Below are 25,589 nucleotides of genomic sequence, written 5' to 3'. Positions count from 1 at the left end.
GTGTGTGTGTGTGTGTGTGTGTGTGTGTGTGTGTGTGTGTGTGTAATTAGGACTAACTGCAAGGAAATAAAAAGGTAGGGCGACAGCAATGACGCATGATCGTCCAGCACAATAAAAGGCAGGCAGGCAGGGAGGGAGGGAGGGAGGGAGGGGGGGGCGGGCGGGCAGGGAGGGAGGGAGGGAGGGAGGGAGGGAGGGAAAAAGAGAGAGAACCCTGAACTCAGGTGATTCATTCCCAGTCAGAGCGGTGCAGTGTAGAGTAGACTAGAGAGAAATGCCCAGCGGGAGACAGGCCTCATTATGATATCCTGTTACAGCCTGGAGGAGCCAACATCTGAAACAAGCAGCTCAACGTTCTCTCTCTCTCTCTCTCTCCTCACACATACAGCGACTGAACAGACTTGGAGCAGAACAACATGACAAATAAAGGAACTCTATTATCCGCCATTGTGTTCTTTGTGGTTAGCAATAGCATGTGCCTGAGGCCCACCCAGTAGTTACATGAGTGTGTGTGTGTGTGTGTGTGTGTGTGTGTGTGTGTGTGTGTGTGTGTGTGTGTGTGTGTGTGTGTGTGTGTGTGTGTGTGTGTGTGTGTGTGTGTGTGTGTGTGTGTGTGTGTGTGTGTGTGTGTTCTCAAGCAGATAACTGTGCTGGAGTATCTGTAGCTACTGTGGAGACCCAGCACCTGTCATTCAGTCTTAGAAGTGTTGAATACAGTAGTGGTGATTCAGGTGCGTTAAAGGCTCCATGAGCAAATATTGACAGTGTTCATTCTGAACAAGAAATAGCAATGAAGTATGATTTCCATGAAGGTATTGACGGTACTATGACAATTCTGCTTTGTACTGTAAATGTGAATTTGTGTTGTGGAACACTTCTGTCCGTCTTCCCCTCAGTTGGTGGGTACCATTAAACCCAGGCAGTGTTGGTGTCTCCCTCTCGAATCTAATGAATTAGAGTCCAGTTCAGAGAGGGCTCTCTGTGTCTGTACTGCCTGAAGCAAACTGTGTTGAGACTAAGCCTGCATCCAAATGGCACTCTATCCGTTTTACAGTGCACTACTTTTGACCAGGGCCCATTTGGTTCTGGTCAAAAGTAGTGGACTATACAGGGAATAGTGTGCCATTTGGGACATACCCTGTTGAGAGTACATCTCTATTCTCCATAGTGAGACTTCTGCACTGCTCAAATGAAGAGTTCAGTCTCTACTACAATAACGCCATGGGAAACTCCACGAGTTGAATGTTCTGGTGGTATGGGAATGGTAGAGGATTTGGTAGGGGGATTTGGTTGGAAATGCTTGGTCTATGAGAGTGGGGTTGACTTCAGAGCACCAGGTACTTCAGAGCACCAGGTACAATACTTATCTTCTTCTTCTAACCATAACTTGAACTTTAAACAACTTAAATGTGCTGCAGTGTTTCCCCTATGCAAACCCTCACACGAGCCCTGGTCGAAAGGAGTGCACTTTATATAGGGAATAGGGTGCCATTTAGGACAAACCCATTTCCCCAGGTTCTACCCCTAGATTGCTTTACCATTTGGACCATAGTCATCATGACTCTTATCACCATCACCATTTCTCCCACTTTGTGAATGACAGTCATCGTGATGATGCTCTTCATAGAAACTAATAAGGAAGTCTAAGCTAAGACTGTCTGAGTGAAACGTTAGTTTCCCCTCAGAACCTTGGAAGCCCTTCTACTACAGACGCAGGCTGCCTGTCATCGCCTCGACAACGCCAATCAGATTTCATATGTTTCCTGTTTGCAGTTTTACGGGGCCGGCCCCACTGGCCCCACATCCAGATGGCTGCGTACACAGACGCACACACACAGATATATGGAAGTAGACACACAAACACATACACAAACATAGGTACAGCCCTCGAACACACACACACTCAACTAAATGAGAGCTGATCCCAGTAACAGGAATCCCAATAACCGGAACGGCTTGAAGGCCACTGAACACTCCTCTGGAAAGAGGAAAAGACTGGGGTATAGTGGAGATAGGGGAGATAGAAAGATAAGTTAAGCCGCTTGTTCCTAGGTGGTAAGTGGAGAAGGGGGATAAGAGAAGCCCTGGCCAGAGTTAAAGGAGGATGGAGGATAAGGAGTATCAGAACCACGGAGACTCAGAGAGGAGTGCTGATTACAGTGAGAAAGAAAAGGCCACACACTTTATATACAATCTATGATTGTATTGCCGTACAATTCAGTATAGGACTGCGAGCAACCAATAACCTACTACTTCTGCTATTACATGCTGCTATTATGCCTTATTCCCCTACCCACATATACAGAGTTTGGACTACAACACTCTGCTAAGAGATCAGCGTGCCCTTCACTGGGATTGTGTTCGGGGGTGAGTAGATGACATTACAAACCCAGGCTACAAAAACAGTGAAATGGACGATGAAGAATTCCTGGACACTGTTGTGAGAACGGAAAGGTCCTTCAAACAACGGATGTGCTGTCTCTCTCTCTCACACACACACACACACACACACAAATGTTTTGGGCTTTACGGATGTATACAAGTTTTGGGCTTTACGGATGTATGCAAGTTTTGGGCTTTACGGATGTATGCAAGTTTTGGGCTTTACGGATGTATGCAAGTTTTGGGCTTTACGGATGATGTATGCCACCACTTTTGGTCATTGTGGTGACCTATGTTTGATTTCTGCCAGGAGTGGAAATTGTGGGAGTGTTATTTTGAGTGGAAGGCTGAGGCAACTGGTAGTGTGTGTGTGTGTGTGCCTGGCTACTGTGTTACATGATAACCTGTTAGTGATCAGGGCCAGGCCATCTCTGCAAAAGGCTGAGGCTTTGGAAGGAAAGAGTAAGACTCTCATGTCAATAGGAAATATACACAGTGGCTTAAAATACATCAAGTCAAACACACTTAGAATCCTGCACTAAAACTACACACATACAGCTAACCAATGTGAGAATGGACCATACTTTCCTTTCCGAGACACAGGAGACATTTAGAAGACGATGGGTCTGTCCCAAATAGCACTCTGTTCACTACATAGTGCACTATTTTTGACCGTCGCTCTTTAGACATGTTATAAAGTAGTACAATACAAAGGGAACAGGGTGTCATTTAGGATTCGAACCGTTTTGACATTTAGAAACCCCCAGATACAGGGCAATAACCCCAGACTTACTGCTACAGTTAACCCTTGATTATTTTATATTATTATTTTAATTACAATCTTTTTAAATACAAAACATAGACATGCAAACGACAGCATACAGAAGCACACAAACATTAACGACATCACCGCTACCCAGACCCACCTGCTCACACCCACATCTCCAGCTCCCACATTACTCTCCGCCACATGGCTTTAAACCTTTCTATTGTATTAACGATGGAGGTTTGGTTGATTTTTAAGCATACGTTTTTTGAAGATGATTGACAAGAAAAGTATCGTCACTGCACCCTCATATGCCATGTCTTGAAATATGCAGATGGACAGATTAAAATGAAATATACACTGCTGTTCAAAAGTTTAGGGTCACGTAGAACTGTCCTTGTTTTTGAAAGAAAATACAATTTCTTGCCCATTAAGATAACATCAAATTGATCAGAAATAGAGTGTAGACATTGTTAACCTCACTAGGGTAGGGGGCACTATTTTCACCTCCGGACGAAAAGTGTGCCCAAAGTAAACTGTCTGTTACTCAGGCCCAGAAGCTAGGATATGCCTGGAAGGCATATCGCCTCTTCACTGTTGACATTGAGACTGGTGTTTTGCAGGTACTATTTAATGAAGCTGCCAGTTGAGGACTTATGAGGCATCTGTTTCTCAAACTAGACGCTCTAATGCACTTGTACTCTTGCTCAGTTGTGCACTGGGGCCTCCCACTCCTCTTTCTATTCTGGTTAGAGACAGTTTGTGCCGTTCTGTGAAGGGAGTAGTACACAGCATTGTAAGAGATCTTGGCAATTTCTCGCATGGAATAGCCTTCATTTCTCTGAACAAGAATAGACGGACGAGTTTCAGAAGAAAGTCCTTTGTTTCTGGCCATTTTGAGCCTGTAATCGAACCCACAAGTGCTGATGCTCCAGATACTCAACTAGTCTTAAGAAGGCCAGTTTTATTGCTTCTTTAATCAGCACAACAGATTTTAGCTGTGCTAACATAATTGCAAAAGTGTTTTCTAATGATTCATTAGCCTTCCCTCGTGGAAATCTAATTAGCATAATAAAACATGTGCCATTGAAGTCCTTCTGTTTTAGCTAGAGACTGCGTCTTAATTCACCACATCCATCGATGTCGGCCTTCCTCATCTGCGGTGGAAGGTGGCAGAGCTACAGCGATGTTTGTCAGACCAGGAGACTTCCTGAAAATTGGTCTTCTCACGAAAACGTCGGTATCGTCTGAACGGTTTGGACTACTTCTAGAAACTTCCCTGTTCTATAAAGCTCACAAACACGTGTTCTCCGTTTTGCTCTAGGACACCCACATGCTTTACGGGACTCATCTCAAGGTAACCCTGTACCGACCGGTGAAAAATGTTATGAAAACGAATAGTCTTTTTTAGGACCAGGGTTACACATGTAACTCTTTTTATTGCTTGTTTTTCAGGTCCTGGTGCTTTTCTTTCTCGCAGATGCATTTCAGAAACCTCAAACCATACATCCCATAGGTTTTTGGGGGGGACGATCTGTTTCGCCCTGTGTTATTCAATGTGTTTCTGTGGGCTAATAGCAGTAAGGTCAAATTCAATTTTTCATCACACTAAAAATGACTCTTTTAAATAGTGTAGGAACACACCCGCACGCATACATGCACACACTCAAGAACACACACACACGTGGACACACACTACAAGTTCAATAGTGGAGAACATCTTTTCCACTGTGCTAGGCCCAAGTCTTCAACACAGCACCAATCTGTTTGTCATTCAGCCCCAAGTGTTTATACGCTTGTGTTGATCACTTAGTGAGACAGACAGGGTTTTTAATCAGACAACATCTAATAGATGTTTTACACAACTGTACAATTATTGTGCATGAGAACGAATCATTTACAAACTAAACACATCTGAATTATTAAACATTAATTGCACATCAGTAATGGATACAATGTAATTCACTTTTACTAGAATTAAATTGTGTCCTATTTGGAGCCTTGGCTACACTGGGCTGGGTTGGGTTGAGGCAGGGTTGGCCAAATGCAGACCAGCCCCAGCCTCAGCCCCAATGTCAGATCCTAAACGAGACAGGAGTTAACACAGTGCTTCCTGTCTGACTGCAGGCCCTTTTAGGTTCCACCACTCCACAGACCTCTGGTCTGAATTATGCCTGTCTGTCCCCCTCCATACCACCCCCCTGTCCCCCTACCCTTGTCCCCCTTCGCCCCCTCTCAGACTTCAGTGGTCTGCCCAATGTTCACTCTTAACTCTTAATGTTGTACAGATGAGGGCTGCCACCACTGCCTAAACCACACAGGACGAGGGGAGAGAAGAGGAGAGGAGATGAGAGGAGTGCTGTAAATGTGTTTCCCTATAAGCCCCACAGGGGAATCAAAGGAGAGGGGAAAAGCAGGGAATTATTGCAAATATCTCTTTAAAAAATACAAGAACAAAGAGGCCACATAACCTCCCACACTCAAATGGAGAAATAAGAAACCTCTGCCTTAAGCATATTATTCTAGCGTAATGTATCTGTAATTCATTAAGCATTCAGAAGGGAAATAATGTATGGATTTTAATAAAGCATGATTGATTTTGAGGAACATTAATTAGTGAGAGAGAGAGCAAACAAACAAACAAACAGAGGCAGGGGGCTGTTAGGATCGTAATGTGGCCATAGCATGCACTGGGTGAAGTTTAACAACAATGGCTCTTATGAGAGCAGCAGTAAATATGTGCTTGGGACCTTGACCCCAGTAGTAAACAGGCTTAACCCACTGTGATGATTAGCTGAGCTAGGAGCTGTGTAGAGCAGGAGGAAACAGGCTTAACCCACTGTGATGATTAGCTGAGCTAGGAGCTGTGTAGAGCAGGAGGAAACAGGCTTAACCCACTGTGATGATTAGCTGAGCTAGGAGCTGTGTAGAGCAGGAGGAAACAGGCTTAACCCACTGTGATGATTAGCTGAGCTAGGAGCTGTGTAGAGCAGGAGGAAACAGGCTTAACCCACTGTGATGATTAGCTGAGCTAGGAGCTGTGTAGAGCAGGAGGAAACAGGCTTAACCCACTGTGATGATTAGCTGAGCTAGGAGCTGTGTAGAGCAGGAGGAAACAGGCTTAACCCACTGTGATGATTAGCTGAGCTAGGAGCTGTGTAGAGCAGGAGGAAACAGGCTTAACCCACTGTGATGATTAGCTGAGCTAGGAGCTGTGTAGAGCAGGAGGAAACAGGCTTAACCCACTGTGATGATTAGCTGAGCTAGGAGCTGTGTAGAGCAGGAGGAAACAGGCTTAACCCACTGTGATGATTAGCTGAGCTAGGAGCTGTGTAGAGCAGGAGGAAACAGGCTTAACCCACTGTGATGATTAGCTGAGCTAGGAGCTGTGTAGAGCAGGAGGAAACAGGCTTAACCCACTGTGATGATTAGCTGAGCTAGGAGCTGTGTAGAGCAGGAGGAAACAGGCTTAACCCACTGTGATGATTAGCTGAGCTAGGAGCTGTGTAGAGCAGGAGGAAACAGGCTTAACCCACTGTGATGATTAGCTGAGCTAGGAGCTGTGTAGAGCAGGAGGAAACAGGCTTAACCCACTGTGATGATTAGCTGAGCTAGGAGCTGTGTAGAGCAGGAGGAAACAGGCTTAACCCACTGTGATGATTAGCTGAGCTAGGAGCTGTGTAGAGCAGGAGGAAACAGGCTTAACCCACTGTGATGATTAGCTGAGCTAGGAGCTGTGTAGAGCAGGAGGAAACAGGCTTAACCCACTGTGATGATTAGCTGAGCTAGGAGCTGTGTAGAGCAGGAGGAAACAGGCTTAACCCACTGTGATGATTAGCTGAGCTAGGAGCTGTGTAGAGCAGGAGGAAACAGGCTTAACCCACTGTGATGATTAGCTGAGCTAGGAGCTGTGTAGAGCAGGAGGAAACAGGCTTAACCCACTGTGATGATTAGCTGAGCTAGGAGCTGTGTAGAGCAGGAGGAAACAGGCTTAACCCACTGTGATGATTAGCTGAGCTAGGAGCTGTGTAGAGCAGGAGGAAACAGGCTTAACCCACTGTGATGATTAGCTGAGCTAGGAGCTGTGTAGAGCAGGAGGAAACAGAAAACGGAAAGGAAGAACATTGCAAGAAAATTCATGTTTCTAGTTTTCTGAGGCTTAGAAGAACATTCAATCAACATAACACCTAACAGACACATGATGTCATTGGACACAGGAATGTTTTTGCAACTCTGAGACCATGGCAACCATGTTCTGTGTATGTTTGTTGTGATGTTGATGGAGTATTCTCCTATCCCTCAGAAAACTGGACACATGAATGCTCTTGCAACGTTCCAATGATACATGCCTGGAACATTAATATTGAATATTCTGAGAACATGGTGAGCACGTTCTGTTTAACATTAAGGGAATGGTCTCTTGGAAACAGTTCTTACACATCACTGGAACATTCCTATGAAAACATTAGGTAATGACCTAATGAGAGTCTCAGTGGAATGTTCTTTAAAGAAGTATGAATGTTTGTTGTTAGCTGGTCCTCTCTGGAATAAACAAAAAGAAGAAGAAATTAACTCTCTCTCCCTCACTCTCTCTCTCTATTTCTCCATCTCACATACCCTCCCCCCTCCTCTTCTCCCACCATCTCTCTCTTTTACTATTTGACCATCAAACCAGGCCAGTACATTGGTAAACTGTGATTACTGTAGCTCTAGCTCCTGTTCCCCCATGCCCCAGCTCTCCCTCTACACTTCTAATTAATGGAGTATAGGATTACAGAACCCTGGGATGGGGGAACCTCCTCACCCCTCATCCGTCTCCACAGAAATCCACATCCCAAATGCACCAAATGCACTCTATTCCCTACATAGTGCGTTACTTTTGACCAGTGCACTATGTAGGGAATAAGGTGCCATTTGGAACTAAAACACTACGCGCAGAGCAGAGCAGAGGAAGCCTTTCGTCCTGTTTATTTTCCATTGCCCTGCTCTCAGTGACCCAAGGGGACTGTCCTACATTTAAACATATTTATGTTTGGAAGTGAACTTCACTCTTCTTCTCAAGAGCCACATCCTCCTAGCAGTGCAGAGCCAGACCACATGGATAACTATTTCGTATTTTTTCTGAGGAGATGGTGGTATTTTTCCCCAAACTTGGACGATTTATGAGATTGAGAGGTAGTGAATTCAATATGGAGCCTCAGACTCACAGTAGTAACTACCTGGACTGGTTAAGTCTTAGATGGAAAATCACCATAGGTAGTTGTGAGATGACTGGAGGCTCCTCAGGAGGATCATCTTCCTTTGTGAATTTCATTTTTTATTTTTTATAATGAAACATTTAAAAAGTTATCCTTTAGATAAAAGTGTACTAAATATTTTCACGTCACCAAATAATTGAATAAAACACTGTTCTGCAATGAAGTTCTACAGTACCCTCAACAGCACTCTGTAGGGCAGCACCATAGTGTAGCTGGAGGACAGCGAGCTTCCATCCTCCTCTGGATAAATTGACTTCAATACAAAACCTAGGAGGCTCATGGTTCGAACCCTCTTCCGTAGACTTACACAGTAAATATGACAACTTCCCCAACCTAATAGGACATCCCTGTCAGAGTCGTGTGTATAGGTGGCAGGGAAGTCAGGCACAGGAGAATCAAACTGAGTGTAATGGAGTTATTTAATAACGATAAACGAAACATACTCCAAACACTAAATGTAAACAATAAACAAAGTGGGCACAAGGACCGGTCGCACAACAATACAAAAAACAACACAACACTGAAATAACAAACAATCTCTGAGGTCGGATGATTGTGGAGTCCAAGTCATCTGATGTAACACTCCATCACTTTCCTTCTTGGTCAAATAGCCCTTACACAGCCTGGAGGTGTGTTGGGTCATTGTCCTGTTGAAACACAAATGATAGTCCCACTAAGCGCAAACCAGATGGGATGGGTAACGTTGCAGAATGCTGTGGTAGCCATGCTGGTTAAGTGTGCCTCAAAATAAATATGAATGACAGTATGCTGTTGTAAAAATAAGGCCATTCTCATCTTAAACGGCACCGACCACCACAGTTTGAGATCTACCTGCTCACCACACCTGACCTTGCTTTAAAAACACACCACACCTCGGAAACAGAGAGACACCCTTCCCAATAACCGCAATACTCAGGTCAACTCTGACCTGGCTATGGGCCTGCCTATGAGCCGTGGGCTTTAGCCAGGAGGCAGGCGGCTTCACCATTACACCGGATGCACCAGGACACCAGGGAGGGAGAGGCAGCCTGTCTGGTCTGGCAAAGTGAAGCACTGTTTACTCCTGCACTCTAGAGTTTCCAAACAGTCATTAAGACTGAGAGGTCTGGAGGGCAGTGAATCATGTTTACAACAAACTAAACTCTCCGGGACTGAGCTATGGGGACTCAGAGGGACTGTGGCTTTGTCCTAAATGGCACCCTATTCCCTATGTTGTGCACTACGTTTGACCAGAGTTAGTTATAGGGCATGGGGTATTCATCACTTACACTATGAGGTCCGGAGCCTGCTGGTTTTCTATTCTACCTGATAATTAATTGCACACACCTGGTGTCCAAGGTTTAAATCAGTCCCTGACAAGAGGGGAACAGTGAAAAAAATCAGTGGAACTGGATTCTAGGTCCAGACTTGAGTTTGAAGGATATAGGGAATCAAATCAAATCAAATTGTATTTGTCACATGCGCCGAACACAATATGTGTAGACCTTTCAGTGAAATGCTCATTTACAAGCCCTAATCCAACAATGCAGTTTTAAGAAAATACCTAAAACAAAGAGATAAGAATGACAAATAATTAAAGAGCAGCAGGAAATAACAGTAGGGCTACAAAGGTGGGTCACCGGCACAGAGTCCATGTCAATGTGTGGGGATGCCATTTAGGACGCAGGCTGTGACTGGTAAATTGCCCTAGTGAATATGCACTTAATGTAGGATGTAGTGGAGGGTGCTAGAGGAAGCAGGGAGTGGTGACCTCTAGGTGTCTGGGTGGGTTGGATGGGGGACCTCGGGTTCAGCGAGGCTGGTTAATGACCTCGTGTGCTGGATCACTGGGCATTAAGGATCCAGCCATTACCCAAGTAGACGTGGCCTGTCTCCCGCTAGAGAGATATGGACAGGGGAGGGGAGGTCTGAAGTTCTAGAGTATCTGCAAAGAGGTGGTGTCACGCCCTGACCTTAGAGAGCCTGTTAATTTCTCTATTTGGTTAGGTCAGGGTGTGATTTGGGTGGGCATTCTAGTTTTCTATTTCTTTGTAGGCCGGGTATGGTTCCCAATCAGAGGCAGCTGTCTATCGATGTCTCTGATTGGGAATCATACTTAGGCAGCCTGTTTTCCACCTGAGTTTGTGGGATCTTGTTTTCTGTTTAGTTACTGTTGCCTGACAGAACTGTGCGCTTTCGTTTTCGATTTGTTATTTTGTTTGAGTGTTTTTTGAATTAAAATCATGAACACTTTCCACGCTGCACCTTGGTCTACTCTTTCTACCACAAACGAGAGCTGTTACAGGTGGAGAGGAAAGGGAAGAGGGGGAGTGGACAGAGGGAAGAGGTAGAGAGAGGTGGAGAGGAGGACAGGGAGAAGAGGTTTCATGACTGTGTGGTTGTCCTACCTACCTAAGTTGAATACACTGACTAAGTCGTTTTGGATAAGAGTGTCTGCTAAATGTCCAAAAGTAATGTTTTCAGTTCTATAGGCTATAAACTATCATCAAAGAGGTGGAGAGGAGAGGTAGAGCTCTGAGGATCTACTATATACTGTAGTCTATCAGCATACAGGAATGCTGACTCCTGCCATTACAGTATGTACAAATCTCAACCAGGAATTTTATACTCCAAATAAATATCATGTTTGTGAAATGTATAACAAGAATCACATGTAGGCCTATATGCCAAACATGATTTTCGATGTGTGTATGTACTGTATAAAAATATATATATTTACACCTAAAGCCTTTGCATGTCTGTCCCTGATTGCATCCCAAATGGCACCCTATTCTTTATACTATCCTTTATATAGTGCATTACTTTTGACCAAGGCCCAGGCCCTGGTCAAAAGTAGTGCTCTATATCGGGTATAGGGTGCCATTTGGGATGCAACAACCTTTATTGTAAATGGTAAATAGGACACTTTCCCCTGCCGTTTGAACGTTCCCCAGAAAGTGTCGTAAAGCTCTGAGAGAGAATAATTACCCAGCGTTTACCCCAGTGTTTTGGAACATAGCAGTCTAAATGTCATACTTTGCCCTGCAGCGGTGTAGCCCTCCAACATGTGCTAGCTGTGTCAGTTAGTGATTTCTCAAACAGAAACAAATAGATAAATCTATTTTGTCAGGAGCGGTTTTATCGCTCCACTAAGTTTTATCACTTATGGACTCCTTCTTTCAGTTGTCTGTCTGTAGATGACTTAGTAGGGCCCCGCTTACTATGAAATATTGGACACATTTTTCCGTAGCATGTTCTTGGGTGTCGCTTGACAATGGCCACTCACCCAAACTGAAATGGAACAATTTGATTTTGATCCAGGCTGCACACACCCATCCACCGGAGAGAAAAATCAAAAATAACCATACTTGCTTTCTAAACACCAGTGCAGCTCATGTTATCAAATCTCCCAGAGACTTAGTGAACCAGATAGCATCTGCTCTGACGTGGTCTTAAAGATTAAATCTGCAGTAGGGAAACAGCGCCACTCTCCTCCCCATGGCCATTGTTATGCTTTTGTTTTGTTGACTGGTGCACCATACAGGGAATAGAGTGCCCTTTGGGAGGCAGTTCCACAGTCTTACCTGTTACTGTGGGGCTAGATCCTGTGGGCATATCACTGCCTGCCATCCTTTTAAATGTTCCATACAGTAGGGAATAGTGTCAGGGAGATGCACTGAAACACAGTCATCTCTCCTTTCAATCAGGTAATCCCTAGGATGTAAGACTCACAATATAACTTCACATGCACAGAGCAGTGTCCCACCTGGGGCTATTGTTGCCAACACCCCCTCCCGAGGGCTGTGGCTGCCAACACCCCCCTCCCGAGGGCTATTGTTGCCAACACCCCCTCCCGAGGGCTATTGTTGCCAACACCCCTCCCGAGGGCTATTGTTGCCAACACCCCCCTCCCGAGGGCTATGGCTGCCAACTCAAGGTGCTGCCGCTGCTCACCGTCCCTGCTCTGTACTCTCCAAGAGAGTAGCCTGGCACTGGCCAGCTGCCAATAAGCTTTGTGAAAGCCATTATTATTAGTCCTTAGAATGTACGCAACCTTTTAGCTTTTCTCCCTCTCTTTTTTCTTGTGTGTGTGGGGGAGGCTTATTTAACAGTTATGTTCAGGTTCTGCCTCCATTGTCACACTCTGTGTTCATTAAATGTGCTCACGGTTGGCACCTGATAATGTACTTAATCTCTCCTCGACTACAGAAGTCTGTTTGGATGTACGGGGATTACGTTAACAGCAGGATGTGGCATAAAGGTGGGAGGTGGTCCTCTAGCAAGATGAAAAGCAATCAAACTGGTGCACATTGTGCTGTCCCACTATAAACATGTCCCTTCCGTATGCCTACATCTATGACTAGGCCCATTTGACTTGTATAACATTGGAACTACAAAAGAGGGTTTTTAACCACAAGAAAGGCCCGTCCTTGTTATGCCATATGCGCCTATCTCTGTAATCCATGACTGGAGAGATGTGTGGTTGTAGGAGGTGGGACTCAGAGGGTAAGAAATGTCAGTCTCTCAGGAGTTAAATATTGTTCTGCCATCTGTCTTTAGGACCTGATCTTCAACTGACAGAGAAGGGCCCATACGTGCCCTTGTAGTAGCACGGATGATGAGGGTGTCACGTGCACAGAGTGCTGAATGGAGAAAAGTGTCTGTCTGAGGGGCACAGTCCCAGAGGCCCAGGGCTGGGTTCATCTCAGTTCATTTAAGGTCTGGTGGGGACAGGTCACTACTGGGCCTAGTCTGGATCCTTAGGGGGGGCTCTCTGAATGTCAGTAAGTTAATAGCCAGAGTCTCAACACATCTCATGAGGACTGGCTTGGTCGCTTCCAGACCCCTCTTCCTTCCTCTTGTCGTCGTCCTCCTCCTCTCCTCCTCCTTCTCCTCACTAGCACGACTTCTCAGCCTTGCCTCAGTGACACAAAACGAACCAGCAGGACTCTTGACTAGCAGCACGGATTTTCACCTTGTCAGCACGGGGGATTCAATCTTGCAACCTTACAGTTAACTAGTTCAACGCTCTAACCACCTGCCTCTCATTGCACTCCACGAGGAGACTGCCTGTTACGCGAATGCAGCAAGCCAAGGTAAGTTTCTAGCTAGCATTAAACTTATCTTATAAAAACAATCAATCAATCATAATCACTAGTTAACTACACATGGTTGATGATATTACTAGTTTATCTAGCGTGTCCTGCGTTGCATATAATTGATGCGGTGTGTATCGTTGCTCCAATGTGTACCTAACCATGAACATCAATGCCTTTCTTAAAATCAACACACAGAAGTATATATTTTTAAACCTGCATATTTAGATAAAAGAAATCCAGGTTAGGAGCAATATTAACCAGGTGAAATTGTGTCACTTCTCTTGCGTTCATTGCACGCAGAGTCAGCATATATGCAACAGTTTGGGCCGCCTAATTTGCCAGAATGTTACGTAATTATGACATAACATTGAAGGTTGTGCAATGTAACAGGAATATTTAGACTAATTTATGCCACCCGTTAGATAAAATACGGAAAGGTTCCGTATTTCACTGAAAGAATAAACGTCTTGTTTTCGAGATGATAGTTTCCGGATTCGACCATATTAATGACCTAAGGCTCGTATTTCTGTGTGTCATTATGTTATGACTAAGTCTATGATTTGATAGAGCAGTCTGACTGAGCGGTGCTAGGCAGCAGCAGGCTCGTAAGCATTCATTCAAACAGCAATTTTGTTTGTTTTGCCAGCAGCTCTTCGTTGTGCGTCAAGCATTGCGCTGTTTATGACTTCAAGCCCATCAACTCCCGAGATTAGGCTGGTGTAACCGATGTGAAATGGCTAGCTAGTTAGCGGGGTGCACACTAATAGCGTTTCAAACGTCACTCGCTCTGAGACTTGGAGACCAGACCTTGCTCTGCATGGGTAACGCTGCTTCGAGGGTGGCTGTTGTTGTTGTGTTCCTGGTTTGAGCCCAGGTAGAAGTGAGGAGAGAGACTGAAGCTATACTGTTACACTGGCAATACTAAAGTGCCTATAAGAACATCCAATAGTCAAAGGTTAATGAAATACAAATCGTATAGAGATAAATAGTCCTATAATTCCTATAATAACTACAACCTAAAACTTCTTGGGAATATTGAAGACTCATGTTAAAAGGAACCACCAGCTTTCATATGTTCTCATGTTTTGAGCAAGGAACTTAAAAGTTAGCTTTCTTACATGGCACATATTGCACTTTTACTTTCTTCTCCAACACTTTGTTTTTGCATTATTTAAACCAAATTGAAAATGTTTCATTATTTATTTGAGGCTAAATTGATTTTGATGTTTTATATTAAGTTAAAATAAGTGTTCATTCAGTATTGTTGTAATTGTCATTATTACAAAAAAAATAAAAATAAACAATAAAAAAAAATATATATATATATATATTTTTTTTTAATCGTCCGATTAATCGGTAGGGGCTTTTTTTGGTCCTCCAATAATCTGTATCGGTATCAGCCTTAAAAAATCATAAATCGGTCGACCTCAAGTTGTTAGCTACACCGATATACAAAGTCAGACATTGGAATATCTATTTGGAACTTGTAATTTAATCATTATCATCTCTGTCACAGTCTTTTAATTAATTATCTTTCATTTGGAGAGATATTGTACTGATTTAACCGTGGTTGAAATGCAACTGAAAAGCCCTCTTTAAAAAAAAATAACAAAACATCTATTTACAGACGGTGACATTAAGCTTCAAGAGTCCCAGTCAGATCTCGTAAACATTCCCAACCAAATTATTTTTCTCTTGAGGAAGATTTATATCTAAATGTTAACACGCAGGGATAAATATTTAGATGGGTAAATTAGGAAAGGGACCAACACATGTTTTTATCCATTCAAAGGAAATTAATTTGCTTTGTGTGGAATAAATATTTATTCCATGTCTTGTTTTAAAGAATGTCCATTCGTCACAGGGCAGAATGACACTAATGTACTGTACTGTGCATTAAGAGTAATGTACCTTTGTAGTTAATGCTGAGAGAAGATAAATAATAACGTGTAACCTTCACTAAGGATAAATCCTGAGTAATAAACTACTCATGATCAATAGTTAACATGGATAACCTTACATCTCTATAGAGCAGGGTACTCCAACTGGCGGACCGCAGTATTCTGCCCACATTTTTTGTTGTTGTACATAAGACTGTAAAAACACCAACAAATCAACTCCAAGTGATTTTAATTTTGGAAATCTGTAGCAAAGTATTCCCATACATAATAGAGAGATATACACTGTATACACAAAAGTATGAGGACACCCCTTCAAATTAGTGGAATCGGCTATTTGTCACACCTGTTGGTGACAGGTGTATAAAATCGAGCACACAGTCAATCAATCTCCATTGAAAAACATTGGCAGTAGAATGGCTTTACTGAAGAGCTTAGGGACTTTCAACGTGACACCGTCATAGGATGCCACCTTTCCAACAAGTCAGTTTGTGAAATTTCTGCCATGCTAGAGCTGCCCCGGTAAACTGTAAGTGCTGCTATTGTGAAGTGAAAATGTCGAGAAGCAACAACGCTTCACCATCTGGCAGTACGACGGACGAATCTGGGTTTGGCGGATGCCAGGAGATTGTTACCTGCCCCAATGCATAGTGCCAACTGTACAGTTTTGTGCAGGAGGAATAATGGTCTGGAGGATGTTTTTCATGGTTCGGGCTAGGCTCCTTAGTTCCAGTGAAAGGAAATCTTAACACTACAGCATAGAAAGAATGAAATTCTAGACGATTATGTGCTTCCAACTTTATGGCAACAGTTTGGGGAAGGTCCTTTCCTGTTTCAGCATTACAATTCCCTCGCGCACAAAGCGAGGTCCATACAGAAATGGTTTGTCGAGATCGGTGTGGAAGAACTTGACTGGCCTGCACAGAGCCTTGGTCTCCCATGTGGCGCAGCGGTCTAAGGCACTGCATCTCAGTGCTAGAGGCGTCACTACAGACAACCTGGTTAGATTCCAGGCTGTATCACAACCGGCCGTAATTGGGAGTCCCATAGGGCGGTCGCACAATTGGCCCAGCATCGTCCGGGTTTGGCCGGTGTAGGACGCCATTGTAAATAAGAATTTGTTCTTAACTGACTCGCCTAATTAAATAAAGATTCCATTAAAATTAAAATAAAAGAGTGGAGGCTGTTATAGCAGGAAAGTCGGATCAACTCCATATTAAAGCCCATGAATTTGGAATGAGACGTTTGACGAGCAAGTGTCCACATACTTTTGGCCAAGTAGTGTATGTGATCGTAAACAAATGTAAGCACGGATTTAAATTATTATGTTTTAGTCAAATAGTATATCTGTTTGGGCTTCTTGTGGTCAATTTGCAGTCTACAAATGATATGTAATTATGTTCCGGCACCCTGACCATCCCCTCAAGAAAAAAAAACGGCCCACGGCTGAATCTAGTTGATGATCCCTGCTATAGAGTCTGCTGAAGAGGAGAAAACAAGAATAATATAGAAGGTTATAAAAAGCTGTGTAACAGTATGTGTGCATCCACTACCATGTGCAGGTGTTAACAGGTTCCATGTGTGTTTTCACTTTCACTTCATATCGTTTAACTCGGCCACAACATAGTCCATGAGAGCCCTTTACATACACACACACCCAGCACCGACTGCATGAATGTTGATCGTCAGTGAGGTGGAGAGAAAAAAATAAAAACACCTCTGATTTAAATCACGCTAGTTAACCTTCCCCGCTATGAGGTTGAAAAATGTCACATACCAATAAAAGCTGTATATCTCACCCTCATAGCTGCTAGTGGGAAAACATGAGACTGGAGTAGATGAGCCTATGATTCTTGACAAGTCTACGCGAGAGCGAGAGCCCCCCCCAAATAGCACCCTATTCCCTATATAGTGCACAACTTTTAACCAGGGTCCGACGCAACCAGAATATACAGCACCAGTCAAAAGTTTGGACATCCTTTGCCACCCTTTGCCTTGATGACAGCTTTGCACACTCTTGGAATTCTCTCAACCAGCTTCATGAGGTAGTCACCTGGAATGCATTTCAATTAAACAGGTGTGCCTTGTTAAAAGTTAATTTGGGGGATTTTTTCCTTCTTAATGCGTTTGAGCCAATCAGTTGTGTTGTGACCATAGGGGTGGTATACAGAAAATAGCCCTATTTGGTACAATACCAAGTCCATATTATGGCAAGAACAGCTCAAATAAGACATGAAGGTCAGTCAATATGGAACATTTCAAGAACTTTTAAGTTTTCTTCAAGCACAGTCGCAAAAACCATCAGGCGCTAAGATGAAACTGACTCTCATGTGGACCGCCACAGGAAAGGAAGACCCAGAGTTACCGCTGCTGCAGAGGATAAGTTCATTAGAGTTACCAGCCTCAGAAATTTCATCCCAAATAAATGCTTCACAGAGTTTAAGAAACAGATACATCTCAACATCAACTGTTCAGAGGAGACTGCGTGAATCAGGCCTTCATGGTCAAATTTCTGCAAAGAAACCATTACTAAAGGACACCAATAAGAAGAAAATACTTTCCTAGGCCAAGAAACACGAGCAATAGACATTAGACCGGTGGAAATCTGTCAAATTTGAGATTATTGGTTCCAACCCCCATGTTTTTGTGAGACGCAGTGCAGGTGAGCAGATGATCTCCACATGTGTAGTTCCCACCGCAAAGCATGGAGGAGGAGGTGTGATGGTGTCGGGTGCTTTGCTGGTGGCACTGTCAGTGATTTATTTAGAATTCAAGGCACACTTAACCAGCATAGCCATCCCATCTGGATTGTGCTTAGTGGGACTATCATTTGTTTTTCAACAGGACAATGACCCAACACACCTCCAGGCTGTGTAAGGGCTATTTGACCAAGAAGGAGAGTGATGGACTGCTGCATCAGATGACCTAGCCTCCACAATCACCTGACCTCAACCCAATTGAGATGGTATGGGATGAATTGGACCAGAGTGAAGGAAAAGCAGCCAACAAGTATGAACTCCTACCAGACTGTTGGAAAAGCATTCCAGGTGAACCTGGTTGAGAGAATGCCAAGATTGTGCAAAGCTGTCATCAAGTCCAAGTGTGGCTACTTTGAAAATATATATAAATATATATATAAAAATAAAAATAAATTCTAAAATATATTTTGATTCGTTTAAAACTTTTTTGGTTACTACATTATTCTACATGTGCTATTTCATAGTTTTTATGTCTTCACTATTATTCTACAATGTAGAAAATAAAGAAAAACCTTTGAATGAGTAGGTGTGTCAACTTTTGACTGGTACTGTATATCAATACAAATTCACTGGCAAGTTAGAAAGGGAGGAGTTTGAAGTCACTTCAAATCAAATTGGGCTTTTGAAGGAAACCAGTTGACCACCTCATTACATGTGCATGTCAATACAAACAGCATGACCGCCTGCCTCTCAGCAAAATGGTAGCCTATCGTAATGGGCCTGGAGAATACTTTTATTGTAGGCCACTGTGACGGTGCATCCGGTCTGTATGTGCATGAAGATGCTCTACTAGTCTCCCTGAGATTGTGTGTGTGTGTGTGTGTGTGTGTGTGTGTGTGTGTGTGTGTGTGTGTGTGTGTGCTTGCATGCGTGGGTGAGTGCATACTGTGTGTGTTTGTGCTCCTGCATGTTCATCCCTCCCCTCTAAGACATCATCAGGGAAGTATTACTATGTAATAAAGTAGAAGGCCAAATCGATGGGAGAGGAACACATACTGGGAAAAGAAGTGATGGGGGTTTTCAACAACAATAAAAAAAAATACAGGCTTCACATTATTAAACCCATAAGTCTGTAGGTTCCATATTAACTATCTTAATAGCTCATCAATAACTATCTTAATAAAACAAATCCCACCATCACACTTGAGATCAATTTCTAAGTGGTGTAATAAGATATTTGGCATAATCGCTAGCCTAGCTGCTTGGCAGGGAAAAAAGCCCTCTTCATCAACACGAGGTTGGATACAGGAGGGTTAGTGTGTCGGCAGAAACACATCCAGAGAAGCTGAATGGGGAGGGATTATACAGGCCTTCGATTGAGTATAAAATAAATATCCACACTACTTCCAGGAGAAATCCAGCATGTGCAATGAAATAAACAACATTTGTTTGAAGCTGAGATCCTAACCTTTGGAGGAAGTTCAAGAATGACTGAGTCATGTGGAGCACTACTGTGAAACATGGCCTCACTATGAAGTCAGACCTACACACACACACACACTCTGCCTGGTCCAACACACATCACAGAGGCAGCGTGTTCCTCTCTCGCCACACATCCTCTCACATAGTACTGTATAGACACACAACCCAGAAAGAAACAGATAGAAAAAAGGCCTCTCTGACATGAGCCACAGCTCTCATCTCTCTTTCTCGCTCTCTCACACACATGTAGCAGGGAAGAACACACAGAACAGGGTGTTTCTTTCAGACAAAAATATATATATATTTCAATCTTTATAATAAGCTTGGATCAAGAAACATACAGAGGAGTGTACACACCTTAAGTCACCTATACTCCTCAAAAAGTACTTTTTTGTACCCTGGTGTCAGTGTAAAATTCTTCTCCTATTTAGCTTTTCTTTAAGCAAAACAAAGTTTTTTTGTTTTTACAAATGTGCAAATAAGACCGATTTGGAATCCTTCAGCAGTCTGTGTAAAGTCCAGGATGCACAGGCAGACAGGGTCTTGACAGAGCTCTTTCAATCCGTCAGCTCAGCCATTCCCGCTCAGCTCCTCATTGGTTTGCCTTTAATTTTCAAGTAAAGTGCTCCTTTAGTAAAAACCACAAGGCTTGCGTTCAATTCTGCCCTCTTTTTTTCTTCCATTGAAGAAAACAGATAAGTACAATGGACAAAAAAGGGGATTCATTTTTTAAGTTAAAAGAGAAACCCCAACGAGTGGAGGAGGCAGTCTTGGCTGTTTTGGGGGGGGCGGGTGGGGAAGGGTGTGGTAGGACATAAAGTGAAGTCAAACGATCTTAGAAAAGTAAGTTATACGAACTCCAGCTTCCCGTGCCCACTGTACATCCCCCAGTGTACCAGTGACAGTATCTTGTCATTTCCCAGGTCTGCCTGTCTCATCTTGTCACAGGTGAGGCAGCAGTTCTCGTGGCCCGTCACAGGCACCATACACTCCAAGTCTAGCTTTGCCACGTGGCCCTTCTTAGTGTGGTGGCCATGGAAGCTGTAGTGGAGCCGTGACAACATCTGCTGCCTCTGGTCCTGCAGCCGCTTGTTCTCGCTGCGGAGCATCCTTAACGCCAGCATGATGAGAAGAACCAGGATGAGGCCTCCCGCGATAGGCACCGCAATCACCGCCGCCCTGAACCACACCTCTTTGGCAGAGGCCAGCTCCTGTACCCGCGTGACCAGGTTATGGTTGTTGCTCTCAGGCTGGTACCTGCCGTGGTCTGGAGGTGGAGGGAAAATACGATTATTTTATTGTGCAATGTACACCGATGTTCAATGGAAACTTGTCTTCTGCTTTCAGAAGGTGAATGCAATGAGTTGCATTTAAAAAAAAAATGATTCAGCTACTAAACGAGTTAAACTCCCTTGGACTGAGTCAACAGAAATCCCTACTTGAGAGCTTTCCCTTCCTCTCTGTAAGGCTGTATGCACCTTTCCATAACTCAATGAAGATAGTATTTTGGCACCACTACAAACAGTTTGAGAAGGGATATTCTTACCCCCCCCCGCTGGCTTCCGATTACAAGTCAAACTGAAGTTTTGTTAAAGACGGAATTGTTAAAGACAAAAGTGTATGGACAGCATATCCTTACAGTAGGCCGTTGTCGATAGAGTTCCAGCATAGGACTATGACACATGTAAACAGTAGGCTACACAACAAATCGTCACTTTGGTTGCTCTGTCTATCACACATTATGAACCTTGTCAAAAGAGTAGAATAGAACATAATAACTTCAATATCCATACAGTTTACAGAGCCACAGTAGGGCAATTGAAAGTGTCCATTCTCTCTCCTTCCTTACCTGTAGATTCTCTGGTGTGCGCCAGGTCGTGTAGTCCTCTGTAGTTACACATGTCGTCGTGACAACATTCTAGCATGGACAAGCCCCCGCTCAGGGCATCTGTGTTCTTAGCGCTGCACACGTCGGCAGCGTTTGCTATGGGATCTAGACACCCGTGTGTGAGAGGCGAGTTCGTGTTCATAGGGTCCAACACCTTGGTAAAACAGGCGTTTAATTCCGATTTGCACATGTAGCCTGTGGCCACGCAGTGGGGGGCATCACAGTAACACCGTATTTCTCCTAAAATAAAAAATTAGGAAATGCATGTAAGTCTTTGTTTATGAAGTCTTGTAGGCTAAATATTAGGCTATAGCCTACCCACCACCAACATGTCAGACCACACATTCTACATATTATTATCTAGTAATAATAACGTCTTAATTCACAGATTTGAAATGTATGCACGGACTATGCCTATGTTTTCTAACAGGGTAACGTTAGCAGTTTGGGAAATCAAACGTATTCTGACAGGGGAGAAATCTTGTGTTTCATAATAAAATAAGTGAAATGTTATAAACTTGTCAGCTGGACGTAGGCTATATGAGTTAGTCACACACAACGCTGTAATTATCCCAGAATAAAATAAGGTCAATAGCCTTGCCTATAGTCTACCTACTTTGCTTTTAAAATCAAATCATGATGTCACCTCACTATTTCAAGACCCAGAAACCAGACTACTTATCTTTTTAAGACTCACAAATTAGGACTGAAGTGACATTGGCAACATTGTCAAAATACATGTAAATGACAAGGTAAACCCTGAAATACTTTGAGAAGTATTTCTCTGTTTAAATTACAGCAAATAAGCCGAGTTTAAGAGCTTTCCGTGCAAAATGGTCCTTTTAGTCCGTATTATAAAACAGGAACCGTGTAGCTTATAATTAGTGGTTTGTGTGCCAAAGTTTTCAAAAATTCAGCCCAAGTGGAAACTTGTAAAGGGGGGTGAGAGTGGTGCAGGAGACTCCCTTTTCAGCTTGCAGGAAAGCTTTAGTGTGGTCAGGATGGGCTGGGTGTTCCCCTAGCTTCTCATCTCACAAGCTTTCACCAAACAACCTTATCATTATTCTTTTTTGCACCTTTTCTTTATTGAAATAAAAATAGTGATAAAAACGCATTGCAAATGTTATGAGTAGCGTTTCACTTATAATCAGATGTTTTAGTTTACTTTAGTTTACTCTTAGGCTGTGGTTTTAAAACGGTTAAATATGGCACAGGCTATTTGTATCGAGTTGTTATACTTTTCAATAGAAATCCTTATCTTTATTAACACTGTGTTACAAGACAGCAACAAACAAAAAAACACAGAGATGCACCCAGGTAAATACAGGCCTTTATATGTTGTTACAAGCTGTTTGTGTGTAGGCTACTTTCAGAGTCTCAGTTACATGCTGTCATTTTATTAAAACATCATGAGCTGACCATTGACATGGATCTGCATTACATTGGGCCCTAAACAACACATTATAGAAGCATTATGGCACTCTAATACACTACTGTCTTATAAATGCCAAATGCTGTATATACCAGACAATCACCAGTATACTATAGTAGCCTAGGCCTACCTACTGAGCTTTGATTTTAAGTTATTTGGAGACTCGAGTTAATTGAGTTTATTTCTTTACATTAACCGCTATAGCCTATAGGCTACATAATATCACACGTATCAAATAGTGCGTGTGCACAAACGCGAGAACTATGATAACCATTTGAGTCATTCAATCTGTTTAGTGCCAATTTTACCATAATGGAAGGCCTTGCTATATGAACTCATGGGGGACACACAGAACACCTACTGGATAGAAAGTTGCGTTTTCTTAGTTATAACAATTAAGACACCTCTCGTGTTGGAATATCTGGTAGAATTATAAAACGTATTGTTGATTGAGAGACATTTAGAAACATATCCAAAAAAGCTCACTTAAAAGCACGTTTTTAGGGATCAAGGTTTACCTTTAGTAAGAAGAACAGCCATGGCACACAGTTCCAGTTGTAGCCAAATGCAAATGAAACTGGAATGGCGATCCATTTATGACAAGTAACTTTTTAGTCCCCTTATCCCAGTAGCAAAACCCGTAGGGCTGAGCTCGAAGACAAGGTTACATGAACGCTGCAGAAGATAGAGGTGGACGGCGAACAAATGTTGCCACAATCACAATCGGTTGGAAGACGTAAGAAAATAACAACAAAAAAACGAATGGCTTGTCCCTGCATCGAGAAAACTAGGTTACAAGAGAAATAGCCCTAAAATCCGACTTGTACCTTACTTGGATAGCTCTGCAGGAAAAAAACGGAATGTTTATAGCTGCTGAAAATAAGAAAAAAAATACATTCCATGAGTTGAAAAAGTGATAAATCTCGTAACTACTTGTCCACTCCGACTTCACAGACACCCGCGATGATGGTTGTGCATAACATTTATAATCCGAAACCAACGAAATGTGAATAAATGGTTGCTCACTCTCGCATCAACACTTCACTAGTCGACTTCGGGGAGAGGCTCTTGAGTTGAAGAAATATCTGAGCCAGACTTCGATACGTAACCTAAGTCCGCCCACTGAGTGCTCATTGGGTCATCCCGAGCGTAATTTGCATACTTTAGATTTCCATTGATTTCCATTGCATTCACACAATTTAACATTCCTCCTACTCTATGTAAGTGCCATACACTCTCTTATACTGACTAGTCAATGCAATGTAACAGTGCTACAGTTTGGGTCAATCAATGTAGCCGTGAGTGTTGGCTACATTGTTTTAATAAAAAGCAGCATAAAATAGGTCTATACATGCCTTAGGCTATTCAGGTAGAATATAAACTAATAATGAAAACATAGTCTAATCTATTTAGAAGTTAGGCTATGAGCTCATCTTTACCTACCTGTCTGTATGTAGCCTATCCAAATTACCTCGTTAGGCGGACGCCACCACGAGCAGGTTCCCCAGCCTATGCCAGCCCAGAGATCTATTACGCAACATGTAAAGTGTTGGTCCCATGTTTCATGAGCTGAAATAAAACATCCTGGAAAATTTCCATAAGCACAAGACGCTTATTTCTCTCAAATGTTGTGCACAAATTTGTTTACATCCCTGTTAGTGAGCATTTCTCCTTTGCCAAAATAATCCATCCACCTGACAGGTGTGGCATATCAAGAAGCTGAATAAACAGCATGATCATTACATAGGTGCACCATGTGCTGTGGACAATTAAAGGCCACAGATTTTGAGGGAGTGTGCTGCTGACAGCAGGAATTTCCACCAGAGCTTTTGCCAGATAATTTAATGTTAATTTCTCTACCATAAGCCACCTCCAACATATTACAGTACGTCCAACTGGCTTTACAACGTGTAACCACACCAGCCCAGGACCTCCACATCCGGCTTCTTCACCTGCGGGATCATCTGAGACCAACCATCCGGACAGATGATGAAACTCAGGAGTATTTCTGTCTGTAATAAAGCCCTTTTGTGGGTAAAAAAATATTCTGATTGGCTTGGCCTGGCTCCCCAGTGGGTGGGCCTATGCCCTCCCAGGCCCAGCAATGGCTGTGCTTCTGCCTAGTCATGAAATACCTAGATTAGAGCCTAATTGATTTATTTCAATTGACTGATTTCCTTATATGAACATTAACTCAGTAAAATCATTGAAATTGTTGCATGATGTGTTTATATTTGTGTTCAGTATAGATTGCTGCTGCCTGTGTAAATGGATGTTATGGGTGCTTAATAGGCGTTTAGAGAAATTAGCAATCCAAAAAGACACTTGGCGCCACTGAGACGACACAGACAGACACGGACACTCAATTACCCTCGAAATAATCCCATGCAAAACACACAGCAGCACTAGTCTCCGATCGATATCAAAACCAACCAGCCCAAATCAAACCTATTCTGTTGATTCTGATTACTTTGGAAACTGTAGTCCAAGACAGTTTGACGTTTGGTTTAAAAAAATAATAATTTAAAAAAATGTTTTTAAAGGTTGATTGACTGAGAGACAAGAACGAATTACAACCAAACAATCATAAATTACATTATTCAGGAAAAAGGTTAAGTGTTATTCACCAATGTCGTATGCTTATTATGTTACAGCCTCAGCAGCCAGCCATCCCATGTCTGGGTTGTGGGCTATAGGCCTACATGG

At 43.0% G+C, this 25,589-nt stretch overlaps 1 protein-coding gene across 1 annotated transcript; it reads right to left on the bottom strand.

The window, feature by feature from the left end:
• Window positions 1–19,839: 19,839 nt before the first annotated feature.
• On the bottom strand, window positions 19,840–23,948 carry LOC112228048 (BMP and activin membrane-bound inhibitor homolog). The gene is made up of 3 exons (XM_024393192.2): window positions 23,402–23,948; window positions 21,413–21,691; window positions 19,840–20,830 (listed from the first exon to the last, which is right to left on the bottom strand). Exons 1-3 carry the CDS (start codon window positions 23,475–23,477, stop codon window positions 20,412–20,414), a joined length of 774 nt encoding a protein of 257 aa, XP_024248960.2. The 5' UTR covers window positions 23,478–23,948; the 3' UTR covers window positions 19,840–20,411.
• Between the last annotated feature and the right edge of the window lie 1,641 nt (window positions 23,949–25,589).

Source organism: Oncorhynchus tshawytscha, linkage group LG29 (assembly GCF_018296145.1).
Source record: "Oncorhynchus tshawytscha isolate Ot180627B linkage group LG29, Otsh_v2.0, whole genome shotgun sequence".
NCBI classification, from domain to species: domain Eukaryota; kingdom Metazoa; phylum Chordata; class Actinopteri; order Salmoniformes; family Salmonidae; genus Oncorhynchus; species Oncorhynchus tshawytscha.
The sequence above is the reverse complement of the archived record's forward strand: the minus strand, read 5'-3'. Positions and strand labels throughout refer to the sequence as shown.